The sequence below is a fragment of the Dermacentor variabilis genome, chromosome 2 (assembly GCF_050947875.1).
Source record: "Dermacentor variabilis isolate Ectoservices chromosome 2, ASM5094787v1, whole genome shotgun sequence".
Lineage (NCBI taxonomy): Eukaryota > Metazoa > Arthropoda > Arachnida > Ixodida > Ixodidae > Dermacentor > Dermacentor variabilis.
The window spans coordinates 159,397,257-159,418,052 of NC_134569.1; the positions used below are offsets into that span (position 1 = coordinate 159,397,257).

The 20,796-nt window shown below is 45.1% G+C and overlaps 1 protein-coding gene across 1 annotated transcript in view; it reads right to left on the reverse strand.

Moving 5' to 3' along the window:
• Positions 1-20,796, reverse strand: part of LOC142572885 (neural cell adhesion molecule 2-like) — a 297,408-nt gene that overhangs the window by 41,692 nt on the left and 234,920 nt on the right. Inside the window, exons 3-5 of the mRNA XM_075682323.1 lie at positions 15,413-15,587; positions 7,069-7,179; positions 5,629-5,832 (exon numbers count right to left, since the gene is read on the reverse strand). Coding sequence (XP_075538438.1) covers positions 5,629-5,832; positions 7,069-7,179; positions 15,413-15,587 — 490 coding nt within the window. The remainder of the gene's footprint in view (positions 1-5,628; positions 5,833-7,068; positions 7,180-15,412; positions 15,588-20,796) is intronic.

Below are 20,796 nucleotides of genomic sequence, written 5' to 3' on the forward strand. Positions count from 1 at the left end.
CTATCCGCTTTCTGTTGTCGCCGCACCTTATGTTATCTGACTTCATCGCCTGACGCGAATGGCGTAGAACTTTGTGGAAAGCACGCGGGTCCCAACGATTAGTCTGGAACATTCGACGATTGATGTACAAAAGCCGACGCGCTTGACCCGTTGATGAGATTTTCGACGATCGACTGTGTTCGCCGCTATCGTTGTGCTTTAAGTGTAGCCTGTCTTGTGGGCACAGTTTCGCCCAATAAAAGTTAGTTTTGTCGTTCACAGTATTGCTACTGTGTTCTTTCACCACCACGTGACAATATATATATATATATATATATATATATATATATATATATATATATATATATATGGGGAAGCTTACTGTAGATTTCTGCTACTGATAAGTATGGGCCGTTATGCTACTGAGTGCATTGGCATATAGAAAGAAAGAACAAAACGATAATCTGTGTGTTGACCGCATGCTTGATGAAAATAAAATCCTAGGACACCTAAGGAATCCTCATGAGTTTGAATTCGAAAGCACTGATGTCCACTGGAACGCTACTCTGCGGCCTACGTGTTATGAACCCCTCGAGGGCAAGCGAGGCCGACACCTCCTAGATAGCACAAAGCCGGTGTATTTTGATCCATGATGTCGTGCTACCTCACCCGACCGCCATAGAATATGATGAGGATGCTCCCTATTCCTTGGCGCGTTTTTATTTGGCTTTAGCGACGCACGGAATCTTCGGCTGGTCGTTTCTGAGTGCTCTAGAGCACTCTCGCAAGCGGCGTTGCCTTCGGCTGATTGAAAGAGCGTGAGTGCCCTGCGTTCGACTGATTCGTGATCACTCTGCTGCATCGTCGAGCGCTCTGAGGCGCTCCGAACCCTGTTGTAGGAGCAGTCGTCGAGATTGAACCGTTTCCCGCAGCGTCATCACATCACTGCGTCGCTTCTGTTGGCGACGCTCCACCGTAACCTAGGCAGCCAAGGCCACTGCATGCTGGCGTCTCGACGAATGCTCGTCCCACGGCGCATCCGCCGGTTTTCCCGACAGCGCCAGCACCTTTGGATAGGTGAAACATAGGACGTTGCCAGTGGCCACCTGGTTTCGCCTTTGCCTTATTCTCCTCCGAGAGCGAGTCACACGTTCGGCTTGCGCGCTTGTCCTCTGCCTCCGAATTCAGGGAACGGCGGATCTGCCCGACTCCGCTTCGGGGGATGGAGCCGACCAGTCGAAGATAACATTAGAACGCAGGCGACAGCTTGTGCGGCCAAGCAATTCGCGAATAACGCATGCTCCCGAGAGCGAGGTTTGCGTGGCGTCGAGGCGATACCCTCTCGCGACACCTGGTGCGATGGCGAGGCAGCAGCTATTCCGCTTCGCCCACTCTGCGCCGATGAGACGTGCTCGTGACGTGGCGTCGCAGCCAATAGCAATTTAAATGCCGGCTTTCGATCATCCAGACGACAGATGCCGGCTTTTTCGGTGAATGAGCCATTTGATCGTTTCGCACCAAAAGTACGCAAAATAGAGTGTCCAAATTGTAATAATGTATCAACACGTATGACAAAACAAGTCTGAATATCGATTGCTTGATGGCATGTATCGGCCCTGTTTACGGGAGCACACTGCGTATTCGCCATCAACATTATTGACCAACGTGAACGCTTGTTTGCTCCGTCGCAGTTAAGTAGGGAAGAAAATCTCATATGCCACTGCACGTGAAAGCACAATCATTTTGAAGCATGCACGCTTGTAACTTGTATCTGCAAACAGCTTCCATAGCAAGGTAGCACGTCACATGGGAAAGTACTGTCTCGCCTGAAGTGCACGCAATGGATTACTTTTCTGATGGCTGGAGCTTCTTTCTAACCCTGTATTTGTGAAACTAGAGACGTAGAAATTTTCTCTTATCTTTATAAAAGCACAATAAAGTAATTTTGCTTGAGGGCAAGGAATAGGAGACGCCTTTGCTCAAACGAAAAACGCATTATGCTCTCCGCACAACATGCTTCGCGTACAAGAGATTTATTCTACTTAGAAATACGAATGCATGCTCTACAAAACAGCTTTGCCAAAAGCACACTACCTTCCGCTAAACTTGCTCAATCCAAACGATAAAATCCTTCTTGCAAGCAGTAGCGCCCAAGAAGTTATTAGAAAGGCTGTTGCATATTTCACAGAGAAACCCAACCCATCACGTGCCACAGAACTTAGAAGCACGCAACATTCGAGAAAGCCCGACGGCACGCAAGAGAGTTGCAGATTGCATCCACCACAACATCATGAAACGATCAAAGGTATCCTATTAAATGGGCTCACTTTCATAAATTATATTCATAGAATGTTTGTGCAATATTGCGTGCACGTCTAGCTGGTTTTGCAACAGAAAGATTCTCAAAACATGTTGTCAGGGACCTTTCTCCTTATGAAATTCACTACGTTTATTACTTCCTTGCAGGCTAAACGAAAAATGTGTGCATGCTGGTCGATATATTGAGCGCAAGGCCTTCCAGCCAAGCAGATCAATACAGCTACTTTCCATTAAATAGGAACTAAATGTCCCATTATGCGAAACTGAAGGCCGGATATTGTTCATTCCGTCACGACACGCGTGCATGTGGATAAGTATGTATCATTATTGCTATCTCTGGTCTGTATGTAAGCATTTCTGTGTTGTCGCAATCGTGTCTGCATAGTAGAGCCATCACAAACCTCCCGCACCTCCCTCCCATCTTCTTAGTATTTAAACTGAATGCGTTCTGCACAAGTTTATTTATTTCAACCTGATGCAATGCGTCATTTTATGCACGTTACTATCTCATACAGAGAGTGAACCGTTTCCCGCCGCGTCATCACAGCATTGCGTCGCTTCTGTTGGCGATGGTCCACCGTAACCTATAGACAACCGAGGCCACTGCATGCTGGCGTCTCGACCACTAAGGTGGTCCAGAAACAATTCTTCGCTTTAAAAGCCATTATAGAGCCTGTCATGGCCATGGCACAGAGCCTTGGCCGAACATGCCACCGCTGTCTACTTCAGTTATATTTTTACGGCGGAACCAAGAGTGGTGTCAGTAAGAAGACTCCGATTTGATACATGTTGGTACAACCGGCCTCGACAGCCATCTTGCTTATGCATCGTTGTGCCTCTTGTAGACATTGTAAAGGCATCCTTGCATGTTACTTCGGCTACCCAACAATATTATCTGTGGGATAAGATCTACCTGTTCCAGACATCATTACAGAAGTCGCGTTGACAGAACTGTACAAAGTCAAAAGCCATAGAATATGTACTCCGTTATGAGTGCGATTATGTTAGCATGCATACCAACATACTTGGCATTTTACTTTCGTAATCTCTTTTGAAAAATCTTCGCAGGTGAAAAAAGAAACGAACAACTACAAGGAATAATAGGGCATGAACAAGACTTTAATAAAGGGTCTGACTCGGCTTCCTCGTATCTGTTACATGATACTGAGTTATCTATGCCATGCGTTTGACACACGTACACTTGTTAACTTGTCCTAATATCTCTTTGTAGCTTTACTAAATGCGCCTAGAGATTAAAAAAAGAGGACCATTTTTCCCAACAGCCAACAGTACTGAAAACAAGTTATACGTTCTGCCGTAGCTTGCTCTGTGCTCACCGGCACGCCATGGGAATCTGTACTGCGCTGTATTCAGGAATAGGCATTCGTACCCTCGACGCAAACGTTATAATGCGCACCAGGCACGTACCCAAAGGGGGCGGGGGAGGGCCAGCCGCCGCTTTCCCCACCGAAATACCCCCCTCCCCTTCTTCCCGCCCACGCCACCACTCCTTGCACCCATTCCTAAAGCGCAGCCAAATCAATCTTGAGACTCGACAGTTATTCGGCGGTCAACATTTTGCTGCTTTTTTCTCTCCTTGTGGACAGCGGTAAATATCGGAACATCCTCGGGTGTGAAGGCAATTTTCGCGTCGATTCGGTGCCCGTGCGAATAACTCGAGATGCGTTCAGTTGTCACCATCTAGTAATGGGCAAGGGCATCGCTGTTGCTTCGTTAGTTCCGCTTTCTTTGTTTAGACTGATCCAAGGACCAGGAAAGGGATTCAGTTCGTAGTCTACTAGTTTATATGCTCGTGGAACGAGTTGCGGCATGAGAAAACGCCAGATGCGTTTAACTTTTTCTTTTGCTGCCTTATTTCCTCGAGTGACGGATGGCCGCGACGCTGGCACATCCTCGGAACCATACAGCCGCGTTATGGGTGAGATAAGGCGGCAAATAAAATAATGCGAAACAGCGTCGAACATCAAACCCTGCAATAACCGTTAAACCCATAAGCAATATGTCTGTTACCCGTTACCTTGTCTGGTTTTTCCCTAATTGTACAGCACTTCCCTTGCAGAATTGGCAACCGCCGGACACTGTGACAATTCTGTCTAATGATGCATTTTGTCTTCTTTGTTATAACGTGTTGTTATCATGACTGAAGTTGCGCTCTCAGGATGAATGCTGTCTAACGATGTGTCTTTCTTTTTCTTCATTATTATAACATATTCTGTAGATGACTAAAGTTGTGTTGCTCAAGATGTGTATTTTGTACCGTAAATTATATTGCATTCATTATGAAATTACTTGTACTGTTTGTTGTATATACTATTTGACACCCCCCCCCCCCCTGTAATGCCACACTGGCCCGCTGTGGGTTCTGTAATAAATAAATAAATAAATAAATAAATAAATAAATAACCTGAAAACAACAGGCGCAAGGAGTTGTGAAATTAAGCGATCTACAAAGAGGGAGGACCGAGACAACAGCCAAATAGGAAGGAAAAGCGAAAATTAACGCATTTAATCGTTCTTTGCGAAAATATTTACGGACAGACATCTTTTTATTGAAAAAGGAAGTAGAGAAGACGCCACCGGCAGTGGCGCACAACTCAGTGTATCTTGAATGACGCTTCTAAAGTTATCGGTCGAGCCACCTGACATAGCCACTTCTTTGCTGTGCTTATGTGGGTCGTTCTGATTTTGCGCGGTGGGCGCAGTTCGTCTAGAGCAGCAGCGCCCAGCGCTCTACGCGGCTGTACGGGACTGAAGGCGACGCATCGTTACGCAAATTCCGAAATAACAATACGAGTCGGCTTTGGCACTGAACATGGAAGAGGAGTAAACGAGGGATTCAAAGAACTCATTGTCCTGCAAATATATATTTCTCTGTAATTCTTCCAGAACTAATTAAAAAAACGCTGCTAGAAATCATTATTTTACACTTTTGCTTGTTTACATGTTCTTGGCAGTGTTCTTCCTTGGCTTCTTTCCTGCGCGAGTCCATTTGATGCGGTTCCTTGTTTGCCAAGTAAAGGAGAGCTGTATCTCACAAGTTTACTTTTGAGAAACACCTTATTTCATTTCTCTATTGCGTGTTTACGCGTCTTTATGGCGAATGGTGGGTATTATTCACATTTGTCCTAGTAAAGGTACCCCCTTCATTTGCATAGAAAACTTGCCTTGGATCGCCCCCCCTCCCCCTCCCAGGAAAAAAAAGAAATCGTGGGTACGTGCCTGATACGGACAAAAACCATCACGTTCGGATTGCGCCTAGCAACCGAGGTCTTGTCCATGCAATTAAGAGAATGAACCCAAGCGACTCACGGTTGAGGTCCAACGTGACGGATGTGTCGGCTGGCGACGATATGTTGTTGAACGCTGTGCAGTAGAGCGTCGAACGCAGGTCCTCCCTCCTCAACGAGTGGATGAGAAGCGTCGAGGTGGTGAGCTGTGCTTCGGACGAGGGGCGCACCTCGGCCATCATCCCGTCCGGCATGCCGCTCCACACAAGAGTTGGCTTGGGTTTTCCTACGAGAAGAGAATGGGCACTTGGTTACTGTCTGTGCTTGTGCAGGGAAGATGTTCAGCGAGCAGCTGACGATTATAGTGACTCGGTAATCTCACAGTAACTGCGGAACTCGGTTGGCAAGCCCTTCATGAGAATGCGCAGCATATAGACATCAATTTGCTTTCCTACACGTGCCCGTGGAACACACCAGCGAAACTAAACCTAAAACTTATGTGTCCTTGGAATCAATATCTTGCGCACTAAATATGTGAAATATCTGGATACATCCATGTCAGGATTTTCGCTGGCCATGAGCGCCTACTGCCAAGAATGTGAAATGTTGAATGTTCCAATTGAATATGACAGCGATGAATCGCCCTTTGCTTCACGTCGGGCATGCAACGACTGTTTAGACTACACGCACAGTTATAATTTAGCATAAACGTGGTGATTAAAGGCACTAGCGAAGGAACCAGTTCGTTTGTTTCCCACGAAGAACATCTAAATCTAAAAACTCCAAGGTTTACATTCTATATGTGAGAAGTCTTCACGGCCACTTCGCTTTTAGCTTTTAGCTTGGGTGCCATGAGGTTTAGGGAAAACTTTCCAAATTTATTTCTTCGTTGTGTACGTTTGCTGTGCGTATAAAGGTTCAAATTGATATTATTTCCATTCGTGCGGAAACCTCCAATTTTCTTCTATCTAACGGTAACTCTACTTGTGTATCTTTCTCAAAAAAGTATTTACATAAAGGTGAGTTGCCAGCGCGTACCAAACATGTCGCCTAGAAAAGAACTGGGAAAGTCATGGCGGGATTCCCTGCACCGAGTTGTTTTGCGCATAGTTTCAAATAATAATATCTTCTGGCCATAACCGCTGTTGAATAAAATCGAAGTACCTTAAGCTGTATACCAAGAAAACCGCCGCAGCCCCCCCCCCCTCTCCTTTCGTTATTAACATGCAAGATCAACACCGAGCAATATTACTCCAAATACGTCTTATAATGCTCCGACATCTCCTAAAAGAAAGTAATAAGAGCGTACGTTTATACTTCTGGCCACAACGCTTCAATTCAACGTAGCTTTCGATAGCTAGGAAAACAATAAAAAGTAAGGATGGTATTTCGGTGTCTTTCTTTTTTCTGCTAACTTTAAGCAACACAGCTGCCAACCAGCCGAATAAATCTGTTTTTCCGGGTTTCTTAAAAAAAAATGGCGCTTTGCCCAGAATATGTCATGAAGAGACATCCCACTCACCACCATAGACGACACACACCAATGCCAGCGTGCTTCCTTCATTGAACGGACCAACCGTCCCTCGAAGTTCGTTGCCTTCGCCGTCTCGTATCACCGGCGGCTCAGGCGGTGCTGTAGTAAATGGAAAATGAACGAGGCGCATTTTTGGTTAGGGCTCTCTCCCGAGGAAACGCATCGAAGCACTTAACGTTGCTTAACACATTTCGAACAATGCAGTCATCGTCGAATAATTGCAGACCGCGCGATCTCAAGTAACGTGCAAGTTACGAGCAGTATGTGACGTCTCCCATAAAACCATTGCTCGTAATTCTGAGTAGCAAGCATCGCACTTACGCTTCAAATATATTCGCCTCTTATCTCGGATACGGAGGTCCGTAAGCATTTCACGGTGACTCGGTGTGGTAAACAAACTAATGAATATATATATATATATATATATATATATATATATATATATATATATATATATATATATATATATATATATATATATATATATATAATCATTTCAGAAGAATTCAAGGAAAAGTTCTTTCAAGGAGACGTTCTCAGGTATTGTCAGTTCTCTCTCAATTATATAATATGTTGGGATACTTTCACTATCTACTGCTTCAACTGCACAATATAAAGCACTTATCATGGGTGAAAAAAATATATGCGTCCAAGTATTTGGAAGGAGCCTCAATGGCTATTGCATCGCTGCTGAAACACTTTAATAACTTGAAAAGCCGTCAACCTATTTTGTTTTTTTACGCAACATTACTTGCTAACGCCCACTTTGCAGAATATCTCTTTCGAAACCGCCCTTATAGAAAAAAATAAGAAAGCTGACCAGATACCGTTAACCTGCGAATATTTTCTGTCACGTCTGATGTTACAGTGCGTTCAGATTTTCTAGGTGCCTAAAAATTTTATTGCTCCCAAACTGACACAGGTCACAACAAACTTCTTTCCTCGGCCAGGCAGATAAATGTTCAAAAGGTAAAAATGCAGCAGTGCAATGCCACTATCGCAAAGAATCAAAGTTCAACCGTCGCATCCTATATATACGTTTATATGAGGGGCATCACTTTCTTCTATGTAAGGCATCCCCTACGTGTAATTCTAGGTCTCATTCGAAGGCGCCATGTTACGTGGCTATGAGACTGGTCGTCAGTGTAGTACCAACTCCACCTGTACAAGCCAAAATTGCCCCCAAGTGACTTGAACTGAACAAAGCGCAAAGAAAAAATGCGCGCTAGTTGCACCTTCATAGTGACGGGTTTCATTCCAGCAGTATTACATTGCTGACAATAAAACTCCCGGGATGGTTAATAATGTGCAAAGCGAGTGCTTAAGCGTTAGATTCAAGTTCAGATAGGTCTTCTCTATGACATTTCTTTCTAAAACATGTTTTATAGCGTTATCGCTTATTCTGCGCGCATTTCTCCGATGCTCAAGTTCTTACCGGCTTTCTATACATATAAACATACACTGGCACATCCGAAGGCGGTATGAAGACGACGGCATGACAACAACTGGATGACTGATTCTAAATTGTGGCATTATATAACGACTACAGCGTGACCGCGAACGCAAGGTCACGAGTGCATGACAACGATCATAAGACGATAGTCGGATGAAGAAGCTGGAATGACCACAATGGAACGACCACGACGGCATCGCGACTACGCCGTGACGACGACGGTATGACGAGAACTGCATCTCTCACAATGAAGACGATGTTTACAGGAGAAGGCCATCACAATCAGGATTGAATGATGCCAGCGTGATTACGATGGATGGAAGTAGAAGGAATGACGTCGATGGGACGATGACGTGCGTCATCGGGGAGCTTCAACGTTCGTGATACGCGGAAGGCGACGCCACCTGGTGGGGTAGAAAGCGCCTTCTGGTGGCTCTCTTGTCTATTTGATCTCTCCCACTCGCTTCTCTCCGTGGCGACGGAACCACGGCACAAAACGGGCAACGAGCTAAGAGAAGCCAACGCCTTAAAACAAAAGCGATTTCTTTAGATGGTATCTATCCGTTGAGAGTTCATATTTACATTGTAATAGAGAAAGTTTTTTGTTAGACATGTACTGAATATATCTGCGGGTAGGTTTTCCTAATATTTCGAGAACGCTTGCGCAAAACCTGTGGTAATCGCTTAATGTACATTGCAGTTGCAGAATGCGTCATGCTGGCGAATGTCCTGCGCACAAGCCAGTTTTAGCAAGATTTAGAAACACTGCCATGAGATGCTCAGAGGTTGGAAAAGAGCGCGAGCTTTTGGCATGCTCTCAGGCATGTGTTTCGAGATGCTAAGGTAAATATGGAAGCATTTGACACTTTGCTGCAAAGCGTAAAAGCATTCTTTTTATAGGAGTTTCACACACACGCACAAAAAAAGGCTTGTAAATGACTGAAATTAGGCCACCATGTAACGACGAGCAAAAAATTCGTGCCCGTCACTGCATTACTCCATCATTGAATGAAGAAATGGTGTCTACTGCCAGCTTGGCTTCTTATTGGCGGCCTCTCAAACAGCTTGCTTCTTGGGCCATTTTCTTGACGTTGTTGGCTCTGTGGAGCTGTAACCCGCAAGTCTAGTTCAGTGCTCAGGCCCTGCCTACTACCATGTGACGCGCCTATGCTCACTGGCAACATATCATTTCGGCTACTTCTGCTTTATCACCATATAAAACTCTACTCTCAGTCTAATTTGGCATCTGTTCAGACTGTGCACCCTTTATTTGGTCCTCATAGCCGATGCCCATCGCTACTTTCGAATCTTACTATCGCTACAGGAAAACCAGGCGTTCACATGAAAATCCTAACCGTACCGTACAAGAACCAAGAAACAGAAAAGCCTGCGACAACAAAAACAAAGTTTACCCTCCAAGGAGAATGCCAAAGACACCTTGTATGTGCTATGTATAACTCACAAGGACTTCTCAAACATTACTCCAGTGACTCGTTCGCATTAAAGCAATCTAGACACCCACCAATCACTTACAGGCACCACGATGTCAAGAAGAAAACAAGCGTTTTCTATTTTGGTGTCCACCAACGAATTCACGCTCTCTGCGCAGCGTTTCACGTGCGCGTTCGTGAACGTGCGCATCCACGTCTCCGCCAGGTGTAGCGCAGACACGGACGGCGGTCAAAGGACACGGTGTTGTCCGATAACATTTACCGGTTATTCGTTCGACGTGAAGTTCTCTACAAGCAAACGTTCACTCATATGCATTCGAACAGACGCCAAAACTACCTAGCCCAACGTTTCACAAGCAGCGATTGTGTATTGTCACCGAAGTGCGCAGATTACTTCAGTCGAGGGGTGGCGCTGTCATTGATCTTCAGGAATTCCCCCGGCATGTGTACTGGAGGAACTTTCTAGAATACAGTGATAAGCCGTCCAGATCAGCAGTGTGCCTAAGTTTCAAGTGCCGCTATCAACGCAGACGTTCCTTCTTTACCCTATCAGTCGAATAATCCGAGAACGATTTATCTCCCGAATGGTACCATAAGGATCCTTGATAGTCTGGCGCACGATTTTTGTTTCGCTACGAGTTCGTGCCCTTCGTTTGACCCCCGGTTGGTACGCAACAAAAAAGGGGTCACGACCTCTGACGCCACTCGGCGAAAAGCAATAATGGCGCGAAATGACGCAGAAGCAGAATAAATGGCATCTTGTAAAAATAAAGGCTGATATGGTCGATCAGAGGTGTAGTAGCTAGAAACGGAGAGACCAAAAATGAGACGCTCAAGTGACCCCCGCCGAAAGGAGAAAGGCGAGGAAGATATTGCCCTCAATTTCCGCTCGATTCTTCATGCTCTCCTCAAACATTTTTCTTTATGGTCTGGCGTGGCCTTCTTGATCTTAGCATTTCTTTTGTTATTATCCGCCTCCTCATCGCCTCTGACTTCTCCACTTTCCTTCTTCGCTATCAGCGCCTTAACGGCTAGGGGTAAAGACCTTTGTCATTTGACCAATGACGAACGCTAGTGCCTGAGGTGCGTCGGTGGCCATTTCGTTTTTCCCCTTTTGCCTTCGGCCGCAGATTCGATTTTTCGTTGCACATATTTATTATGGCTGGCCCTCTTTCGGCAGGGCACATTGTTGTTTTAGGAGGAGCGATGACACAGGAGCGACAAAAATGAGGGCACAGGAATTGCAACATCGAAGAACTCAAATAAATGTTGTCTTCTTGAAGTTCAGTTCTTTGATCACCAACGATGCAGGTGGAAAAAAAAAAGAACGCTATAAGGAACTATTCCGAAATGAACATCTAAGATAACACTTTTAGGCTTTTCATCAGCAGTCATGAGCAACCGCTAGACAAAACATGTAGGTAAAAAGTTGTAGAAACCAAAAGCCGTCTTTCTTTTTTTGTGTGTGTGTGCTCAGCACAGCATCGAACTGCGCACATTGCGCACCGCCGTAAGATCGCGCGAGGTAAAACTACGTCCTGAAACAAAATCGAACACGCACGTTCGTGAAAAGTACACGCGCATCACAATTTTCTGCATTATGCATTTTCTTCAAATGTTACGACTTTTAGACGTCAGAGGAAACACTTTGTGAGGTAACGCTGGAAATTTATCCCATGCATTTGCAATGCTTTGTGACTTTGCCAACTATTACGTTGGAAAAGGTTACGATTTTCAACTGTCAGGGGAACTAGTTAATGAGGCAATGCTGGCACTTTATCCCATGCATTTCCCACACTTTGTTACTTTTTCGACATTGATTTGTTGTTCAACGATTCAAACGCTCTAGGTGCGGCTTTCTTTCCTTTCTTCCGCCAATTTGGCCTGCCATCAAATACAATAATTCCGATGCCATTAAATAATTTTGGCATACATTGCTATAAAAGGATAAAACTGCTAAATTACTTCAACCTTATAGTTGTCACACACCTTAACATCAAATGTAGAATAAATTGTATTTCGTTTTCGCATAGTGTAAAATAAAATTTGAACGCACCATCGCACCTGTGATGTGACGACCGAGCCTTAAAGATTAGCATGCTCTTTCACACGTGAATACATGCAGTTCAGTGAGGCATTCTCGGTCGTATGCGCCATGTTCTTCTTTAGCACCACCCAGCAATGTTCCTAGGGTACATCAATTCACTGGTGAACCAAAACAAAATGATTAATAGCCTGATTACCAATATAAAGGTCGCATATTATATGGCCCAAATGTGCGGCGGGGCATTGCTCGTACGAAAACTGCAAAAAAAAAGATGTGCATTTTCGAACCGAAACATACTGGCTCCTTGAGTGCTTCCGTTAATCTACTGTGCTGTAGAGTAAAGCACTTCACCAAATTTCCCTTACGACCGTTACTAGCAACGAAACAGTGACGTATGCCTTCGTGTACTTCCCAATGCTATTAATATGAAGTCACTTAGATGTTCCTGTACAACAAATGAGGAGGGCAGTATACGAAATAATTTTGCAACTAGACACAGCCTCACCGGTAATTCCTTCGAAATATTCGATAGTATAATGGTCGCTCCAAGTATGCAGATATTCTCGACGAACGTATACAAATTTAGCGGTTTAAGTAATGGAGATTACTGAAAAGAACCGGTAGTTTTTCGAGCATGACTCTAGTCAGAGCACACTATGTAAAAGAGGAAAGTCTTTGACAAGCGTTTGCTGAAATACTGAGTGTCTAGGTATTCTTCACTAGTTACGATCTAATGAAAATTTGTGCTACGTTATCTTCCGGCATAGACATCACCGTGGTATTGGACCGGCAGGGAAGAGCATTTTCTTTTCTTGACATCTTGCCTTCTGCTGTTTGCACCGTAAGTCGCAATTAACTTCCCCTAGGGTTAGAATAGCACCTGATTTAACTTAAAGAGGAACAGATATAGGTTGAACAAGATTCGCTTTTTTACTACGCATTTCAACTTTTTTTTACTTTTACTAGAATATATATATATATATATATATATATATATATATATATATATAGCAGTTCGAAGATAAACACACATAATTCTTTGTCAATATGGAAGCGTTGAAGTTATCGAAGAAAGACAACAGCGACTAAGATGAGCAGCTAAAGAATTCCCCGCATTCCCAGGTATGTTTTGTGTTTAAGCAATTGTCGCTCAGAAATGTGAAACGCATCACGTTAAAACCTGCTCAGAGCTGGGGCACGAAGGATAAAAGTTTGCACTAAGTATAAGAAAGAAAATGTGGTGCTTGCGTCATGCGCATACGAAACCATTAAGCTCTTCAGATAACATGTGCTAACGATGGTGAAGCCCTACGTAGATAATTATTCTGGTAGGCACCTTCTTTATCTTTTGTTCTATTCCTAATTTCTATGATTCGTGAACCACTTTTGCCATTACAAGTTGACCATTGGTTCAGTGAACAGTTAGGCAAGTCAACGCTTCAAATATAATGAGTAATTTTGAAAACACCATTTGAGGTAATAATGGCAAGCTTAAAGGGCCCCTCGCCAGGTTCAGCCATATTGAGCGTACAAGCGCCATGCATAGAATGCGTAGCGCTTGAATCGTATCTGCTAAGTATTGCACCACGTCGCTACGCACCAAGGAAAGAGCTTAAATTTCAAACCGGGCGCCATTTGCCTTTCTTCTCGCTGTCGACGTATATCGCACAAGTGCGCGTACGCATATCGCACAGCTGTGAGTTCCTCGGAGGGACACCTGACTGCTAGAAATATTGCGAATATATTGCTTTATTAGACAAATTATAGTTTAGAGAAATAATAAAATACACAGACAGAATGTCTGCGTGTTTTTGTTTTACTTTACAACGCAGCAAGAGTACTTCCCTTTTGTATGATTGTTCCCGCTTCATGCAGTCGCGAGCGCAGACAACAAAAGTAGATCATTTTCTACTATGTTCCAGCGCCCGATCATTCTCTACGAATCGTTTGTGCCTGCCTTAGTATTCGTGTAGCGCTAACTTACACCGCCAGTCAAGTGTTCTCGTGCACAGCGCGGAAAAGCGTGTGCTGCGCAAAAGGAGACAAACGCAACAGTTTGCGCGTGACGCCGTCAACGGAAGTGCGCCGCACAGCAAACATGCGAGGAAATAATAATTGAAGGCAAGGCCCGTGACCGATGCGTCACGCGATCCTCGAGCTCCGGTACGGGAGAACGCAGGGAAGGAATTTCGCTGGCGGAGGCTTGACGGGGCAAGTGGAGAGAGTGCCTCTCTGGTCAGAGGCGCTCGTCTCGTGAAATCATGAACTCGCGACACTTAAGTATTTATATCTGGGCTTTTAATGAACCAATTTGAAAAATTCTTGTGGCAGAAGGATCCCTAGAGCTCGCGTAACAATTTCCAGCTTATAACTGAAATTTGCTATGTGGCCTTGCCAGGGGCCTTTTAAACTGCAGACGACAGATTGCTTAACTCTTTAAATGAGGTTGGGAAATGTAGTGCTCTGACGTTTCTGACGAGAAAGTCAGCAGTTCAACTAATGACTAGAAAGTGCTAACCAAGCTTTAGCGAATCCAATAGCGGATCTGGGAAATTCCATAAGCAGGCCTGCCAACACAAGTTATTTTCCCTCAGCAAAATGACTTTCCATCTGATAGGCACGTGCCTGCTCCAGGGAAAATCGGAGGCCACTCAGCCCGTCCTAATGGATTGCGAAGGCATTTGCCCATTGAGACCCGTAGGTAAAGCACACATTCCAGAAGCGCTTGGATTTAAACTGAGTGGAAAGATCAACCGGTCAGCAGTCGAGGTAACAAAGGGACGTTTAGAGTACTGGCGAAAAAAAAAACAGGAAAGAGATTAATACGACCGGATCCGTTAAAGACAGGTAGCGGTACTGGTCTGGTAGGGAAGCTTTAAGGTAGAGTAAGAAATGAAAGAGATGTACACATAACTGCTAGAATGAGAATCATGTATCGCATACCCTAATATCTGAAGTAGGTGGCTAGGTGTCTGTTTGTGACCAGTCAGTTTCAAGCTGGATACCAATAAACTGTCACCATCACCAGCATCATCATCAGCAGCAGCAGTAATAAATCTGAGACACGTTTTCAAAGTTTCGGTGGCGGGAAGGATAGAAGGTAGTAGGAACGGCGTCAGCAGCCCGCATGTTGACACCTATATTACAATTCGTACCTGCAAACCGCCATCCTGGTTACGTAATGGTAGGTGAGCGTCAAAGCCACTTTAATGAATGTCGCGTATGCCCTATAATATGGCCACCTCAATGGCGTGATACACAAAAGCACTGCCTGTTGAAAAACGGCACCCAACAACTCCGAATCATACAGTGCGCTACTGAGGTGCTATGGAAGGCCGAAGAGACCAGGGTTCTCCAAGGCGCTTAAGCCAATGCACTCACCGACGACATGAAGCCGCACCGTCGAGTTCCTGCGGGCGCCGTCCCGGTACACTGCCGTGCACGTGTACATACCGGCGTCCTCGAAGCGTACACTGTTCACCTTGAGACTGGCCGGGTGGCCAATGATGGAAAAGTAGGCACGCCCCACCCATCCATGTCCTGCAGAGCGGCTGACCTGCGTGCGCGGACATACATTTCAGACAGTTTTAGCTTATCCGTAAGCGTATTAGCACTTGCGGAGTACTGGTTTATTGAAGAGCTGTAAAGTAGCAACAATGCTGCTCGCGACTTCTTGTGATGCAGATATTAATTAACAAGCACACAATGCCAATACTGCCGTTACGTAAGAGAGAGAGATACTATTTAATGGAAGAAAGGTGGAGAGGTCGGCCCGAGTGGAATGCCTCTAGCCTGCTACTCCACGCTGGGGAAGGGGTTGGGGCAATAAGAGAGATAGGATGTGAAGAGTAAGGAAGGTGGTGGTGTGGTGAATATGATGAGGGCTGCACAGCATAATGTTTCAGTGTCATGCGTACGTGCACACTTCACAGCACAGCACAGTCATCTTCGCTGGCAGAGGTATAAGTTACTGCAGCGTAGCAAAGAGGCTGTCAATAGCGTTCATAGTTTTTGCCGCTGTTAGCGCCACTGGCGTATTTAAACCGGACAGTAGCAGCTGCTGGGCAACGATTATTTGTCGCAGCATGGCTTTGATGGCAGAGTCCGACGGTGATATCTGAGTGCACTGGCCTTGCTCGCGCTGACAGTCTGAGGCCCGAGTGCGTGGCGGTAAGCGTGGACATACATTCGGTTCCGGGCTTGCGCGGCTCGCTAGAAGCAATGGTTTGGAGAGATCTATCGATGCCGATTCAATAACCTTCTGCTGGACCTGCGGAATTGGAGCCAGGAAGCGCTCGTCTGGACCTACAGCTTGTCCACGCCGACGACGCGTTCGTCTCCTCCGGTGTTGCACTGACGCTGCCGCCTGCTTGTGGGACATACTTGTCTTGCTCATTTGGTTCAGTATCTCTTCTTTTTCTCCTTTTACTGTTTAGGACCATCCTTCGAATTGGGCTCATGGGGTCCATCGCAATTCGAGCACTTCGTTTGTCTTACTGTGCATGAAGATATGTCATGGCTGCCGGCACAGCGGAGGCATGCCGTGTGGCCTGTGCAGACAGCGCTGACATGGCCTAGCTTTAGGCACTTGTGACATTGCAATGGTCGGGGCACTTAAGGACGCAGCAGGTGTCTTACGTATCCCACCAGGACATGATCAGGTAGCGTGTCTCCCTCGAAAAGAAGCTTGACGCTTGTCGAGCGACCGAAGCGGTGAAAATTGATGACCTTCACTATTGAAGACATAAGCCTTTGAAGCTCTTCGTCGCTGATGTCAATCACGACATCGGAGATAACACCTGCCCTAGTGCGACCACTGTGCTCGACGAACGACCGGACTTCTATGTGTCCTAGTATGCGCACAGTTTTCAATTTTTCTAGGGCGGCCTGCGTCACTACTTCCACTGTGACTACATTTTTCTTGGTGTTGAAACGCACATCGTTAATTCCTTTCGGAGCCACATTACCAAGGTAGGTGTTAAGTATCTGTCTGTGTAGAGAATTTAAATTCTTAGAGACGTCGAGCGGCACAAAAGCAATCCTGTAAGTCGGAGTCGGCGCCCCATTGGTGCACTGCTCACTCACGTCTTTGGTTGTCTTGCGGTATTTTCTCCTCAGTCGCTTGCCCTCCACGACGGTGTAGTCATTGTCGGAGTCCATTGGCTCGCTGTTAGAGGACCAGGAACCGGACGTCTCCATGGCTACGTTGCAAGCCTTACAATGCATCCCTACGAGACGCAGTGCGAAGGAGCGTGTTCGACGCACGTGGTGGCGTGTCGTCAGTCATCGCTTCGGACGACTTCTCGTCCAAGAAGCAAAATTAAGCCTCCGCTGTGACAAAACTCGCCGTTACCTAAGATTTCTACTTAAATGTAGTAGTAAAGCGCTGTAACGACTTAATCTTCAACGTGCAGTCATTTTGTGATTTTCCTTGAACGAGAAGACTAACGCAACAATTTCTTTGAATGCGTTGTAGTCAAAACTATGTGTCACAACATGTGGCTACCATCACCGCTACTGTTTTACGCTACTTCCGTGCCCGGCTTCGTGGACCGGGTAATACGCTAAAGGTAAGAAGATTACGGACAACCTAGTACTTTCTTATATCTGAAGCAACATTGTAGTCGCTTCTGCGCACTATTTGGTGTTTTTTGTGTTGTTTCGTTGAATTAAAGGGCTTGTTTGCCTGTGTAATCTCAATTTGTGTTGAATCTGTGAATTGGTAGAGCCTAATCTCGCGACTGCTAGGTCAATGTTACTCTCTAAACATGTGCATGAATCACTGAGAAAACATTGCTGCGTCACAGAGGATATTACCTTCTGCTGCTGAGGAGATTGCCAGTTTCGTACCCGGCCACAGAGAATGAGGGAAGATTTGGCCCTCGCTGTCAGCTTTGCACATTCAATAAATAAATATAGCTGGAAGAAACTAGGCGCCTGTATCACAGACATTCTGTGCCTATTATCGTTCTTTCGCCGTACTCGCTACTCAACCTGAAAATTCGGATCTATTGTATATGCGCTGAAAGTGTAAATTTCTGACACCCCAACGCAACCTGTAGTAAAAACCCGTCTATTGTCGGGAAATAAACGTACGATTGGAGGTAAAGATATGCAGGACTACACCAGATACTTTTCATGGTCGACTAGGAACTCTTGATAGCTCACCTGGCTTGGTTCTGCTTGACAAGTGACCTCCAAGTGCTCAGGCGAAAATTCGTCTTCTCTGGGGCTATGTAGCAAACTTTTGCGCCGATCCCAACACTCCAGTGTTCAGAGGCGAGTTTCACCCGTGCGCGCGGTGCCCGAATTCAACGGAAAGACAGGCCAACGCACAAATGGACTGCCGAGAAATGAGAATGCGGGTTGCTGTTCGCGGAACCAGATGGCGCCACCAACTCCCACGGGCTCCTAACGTACTATAAGAGCTCGTTCCAGGGAATCCTCAAGAGTGGCAGAGACGAACAAGCGGTTAACGCAATGCAATTTATTGTCAGGCCTGGTGTGACCTTGTGCGGTGACGCTCCATTCCGCAGGCGCGCCCCTGAAGACGAAGAAGACCGGCTTCCGTGCTAACGGTGGAACGCGTATCCGGGCGCTTCTTGTTTTCCGGCTTTCCAGCTACACAAATTCAGGCTCTCATGTTATCAGAGAGGCAAGCCCTGCGATTGTGCGTTGGTCTCTAACTTTATGGAAAGGAGATTTCGGTATATGAAAACGCAAATATCATGTTTAAAAACAAGATGCAGGTTCCTTACAGTCAAAAGGTGCCTAAAACTTACGATAGTCATCAACGAAGAATAATGTATGTTTTTATTACTGAAGAATGTACAGTGTATCGCAATATTCCACCGCGACTACACGCACACCCATCTGATCGTATTCGTACAAGTACAGCTAACAACACTGACTGGGAAAATTCAACGTATTTACCAAAGTCAATTCAAGGTAGGCCTTCAGCTGGAATTTGATGGTATTTTCCAATAAAACGGTATACTATTGCCCTCTCAATATGTAAATGGGCAACTACAAGATTACCTTTCTCACCTGGAACGAAGCAATAGCTACTGATGGTTCAATGCCTAAGTAGAAGGCGGGGGAAGGCATTTTCTCTCCTCCTCTTAGTCCTTCTATACTCGCCTTCGAGATTTTGCGCTTATATTTTTTTAACCAGAACCTTTTGTGATTCTTCTAGCACTACGCAAACTTCCTGCGTATCAGTCTTATAGCTGTCGTAGATACAGATTCTCTGTTGGTGTGTTTGTCGCTTTCGAAGGCTATAAATACAGGTATCTTAAGTGTGTTCTAAAATTTAGTCCCTACAACTTTACGAAAAAATTGTGTACCGTGGGTTCCAGGCCTCCGTGGCTTATACTTAAACGCAATGGCAGACTATCCAGAGCATCTCTAAATGGACCTTTGATTCTTATTTTACCGCATTCAATTTACGTTACTGCATAGGGATACAAAAAAATTATGCATACAAAATTATTTTAAAAAATTATCCCTGATAACATCTTGAGACTTTCATCATCTAAGTTTTTAGATGGAATAAAGAGTGGTGTTCTTCTTGGGAATTGGAAGTTCAATACACCAGATTACGCTGTCGCACCCCGCAAATGAATTTTCGTATACATAGAGCTTGTCCGATGATGTCCCCTCTGCTTGAGAACTGTAAAGAAATTGAATCGATAGCGCACCTATTTTTATCGTGCTGAGGACATTTGAACCTGAAAATGAGATTACTCGAAGCTCCACTTTGCAAAATTGGCTTAGTAATAAATATACCCGTAGTGACATCATCTGGGGCCTCGACAGTGCGCTATCGTCACAAAGACTTGTTGCTCAGCGTTTCATTCTTTAAGTGTAACAGAACGATTTCCCTGTTGACTATTGTAGCTTTTATCCACCTATCTTATCACCACTCACTTCACTGAAATTCATTTCTCCAAATTTTTATGACCATTGTGTTTATTCTCTCCTTGTTTATAACATCTTAAAAATTTGTCTTGATTGACTGCTCCCTCGAATGTCCAGTCATGTCTCGACGGTGCCGACGGAAGACTGCAAGCACGCATAATCGCTGCTACTTGCAGTGTCTCCTCTTGTCCATCCCTTCGTGGCGTTATAATTTGAATGTCCCGCTTTTGTGCTAGAGGTCCTGTGCTCCAATACAGCCAACGAACAATTATAATGATGTTTATCTAGTTATTCGTAACGCAGTGCATTCTCAAAATTATCACATTGCAAAGTCACAAGGCCAGTTGAAGCCAGAAGGATGAACTTTAGGCAAAGCCGTGTACTAGCCCTCATTCCTACGCTAGGTGAACTGCGTTTATTTCAGCTGCCGTAAGCACTAGCGGCACAGTTCCCTTTAGTAATCATATGAAACTCTGTGAGGCCTCTTATACTGAAGATTATGGGGATGGCCACTACATAAAAAGTGGACCGTTTCCATTATAGGCAGCCCCTTCCTCAAACGCCATGCGAAGGGCTTAAATGTCTTCGGTGCGAAAGCACTGCACGATTTTTAACACCATATTTGGCGCACTGATAAAATAGGTGAACGTATAAAGATAAATTGGGAGGCTTCGGATATATTCGCCACAACATACGTATATTTAAAAAATAAACAATACAGAAAATGAAGCGCGCCGGCTTCATGTATTAAATCCTAGGTTGCCGTGTTAAAGAGAGGTACGTGAATAATGCAAGCTACATAACGTACTGAAAGGTTCTTTCCTATGTTTCACAATTCTCCACAA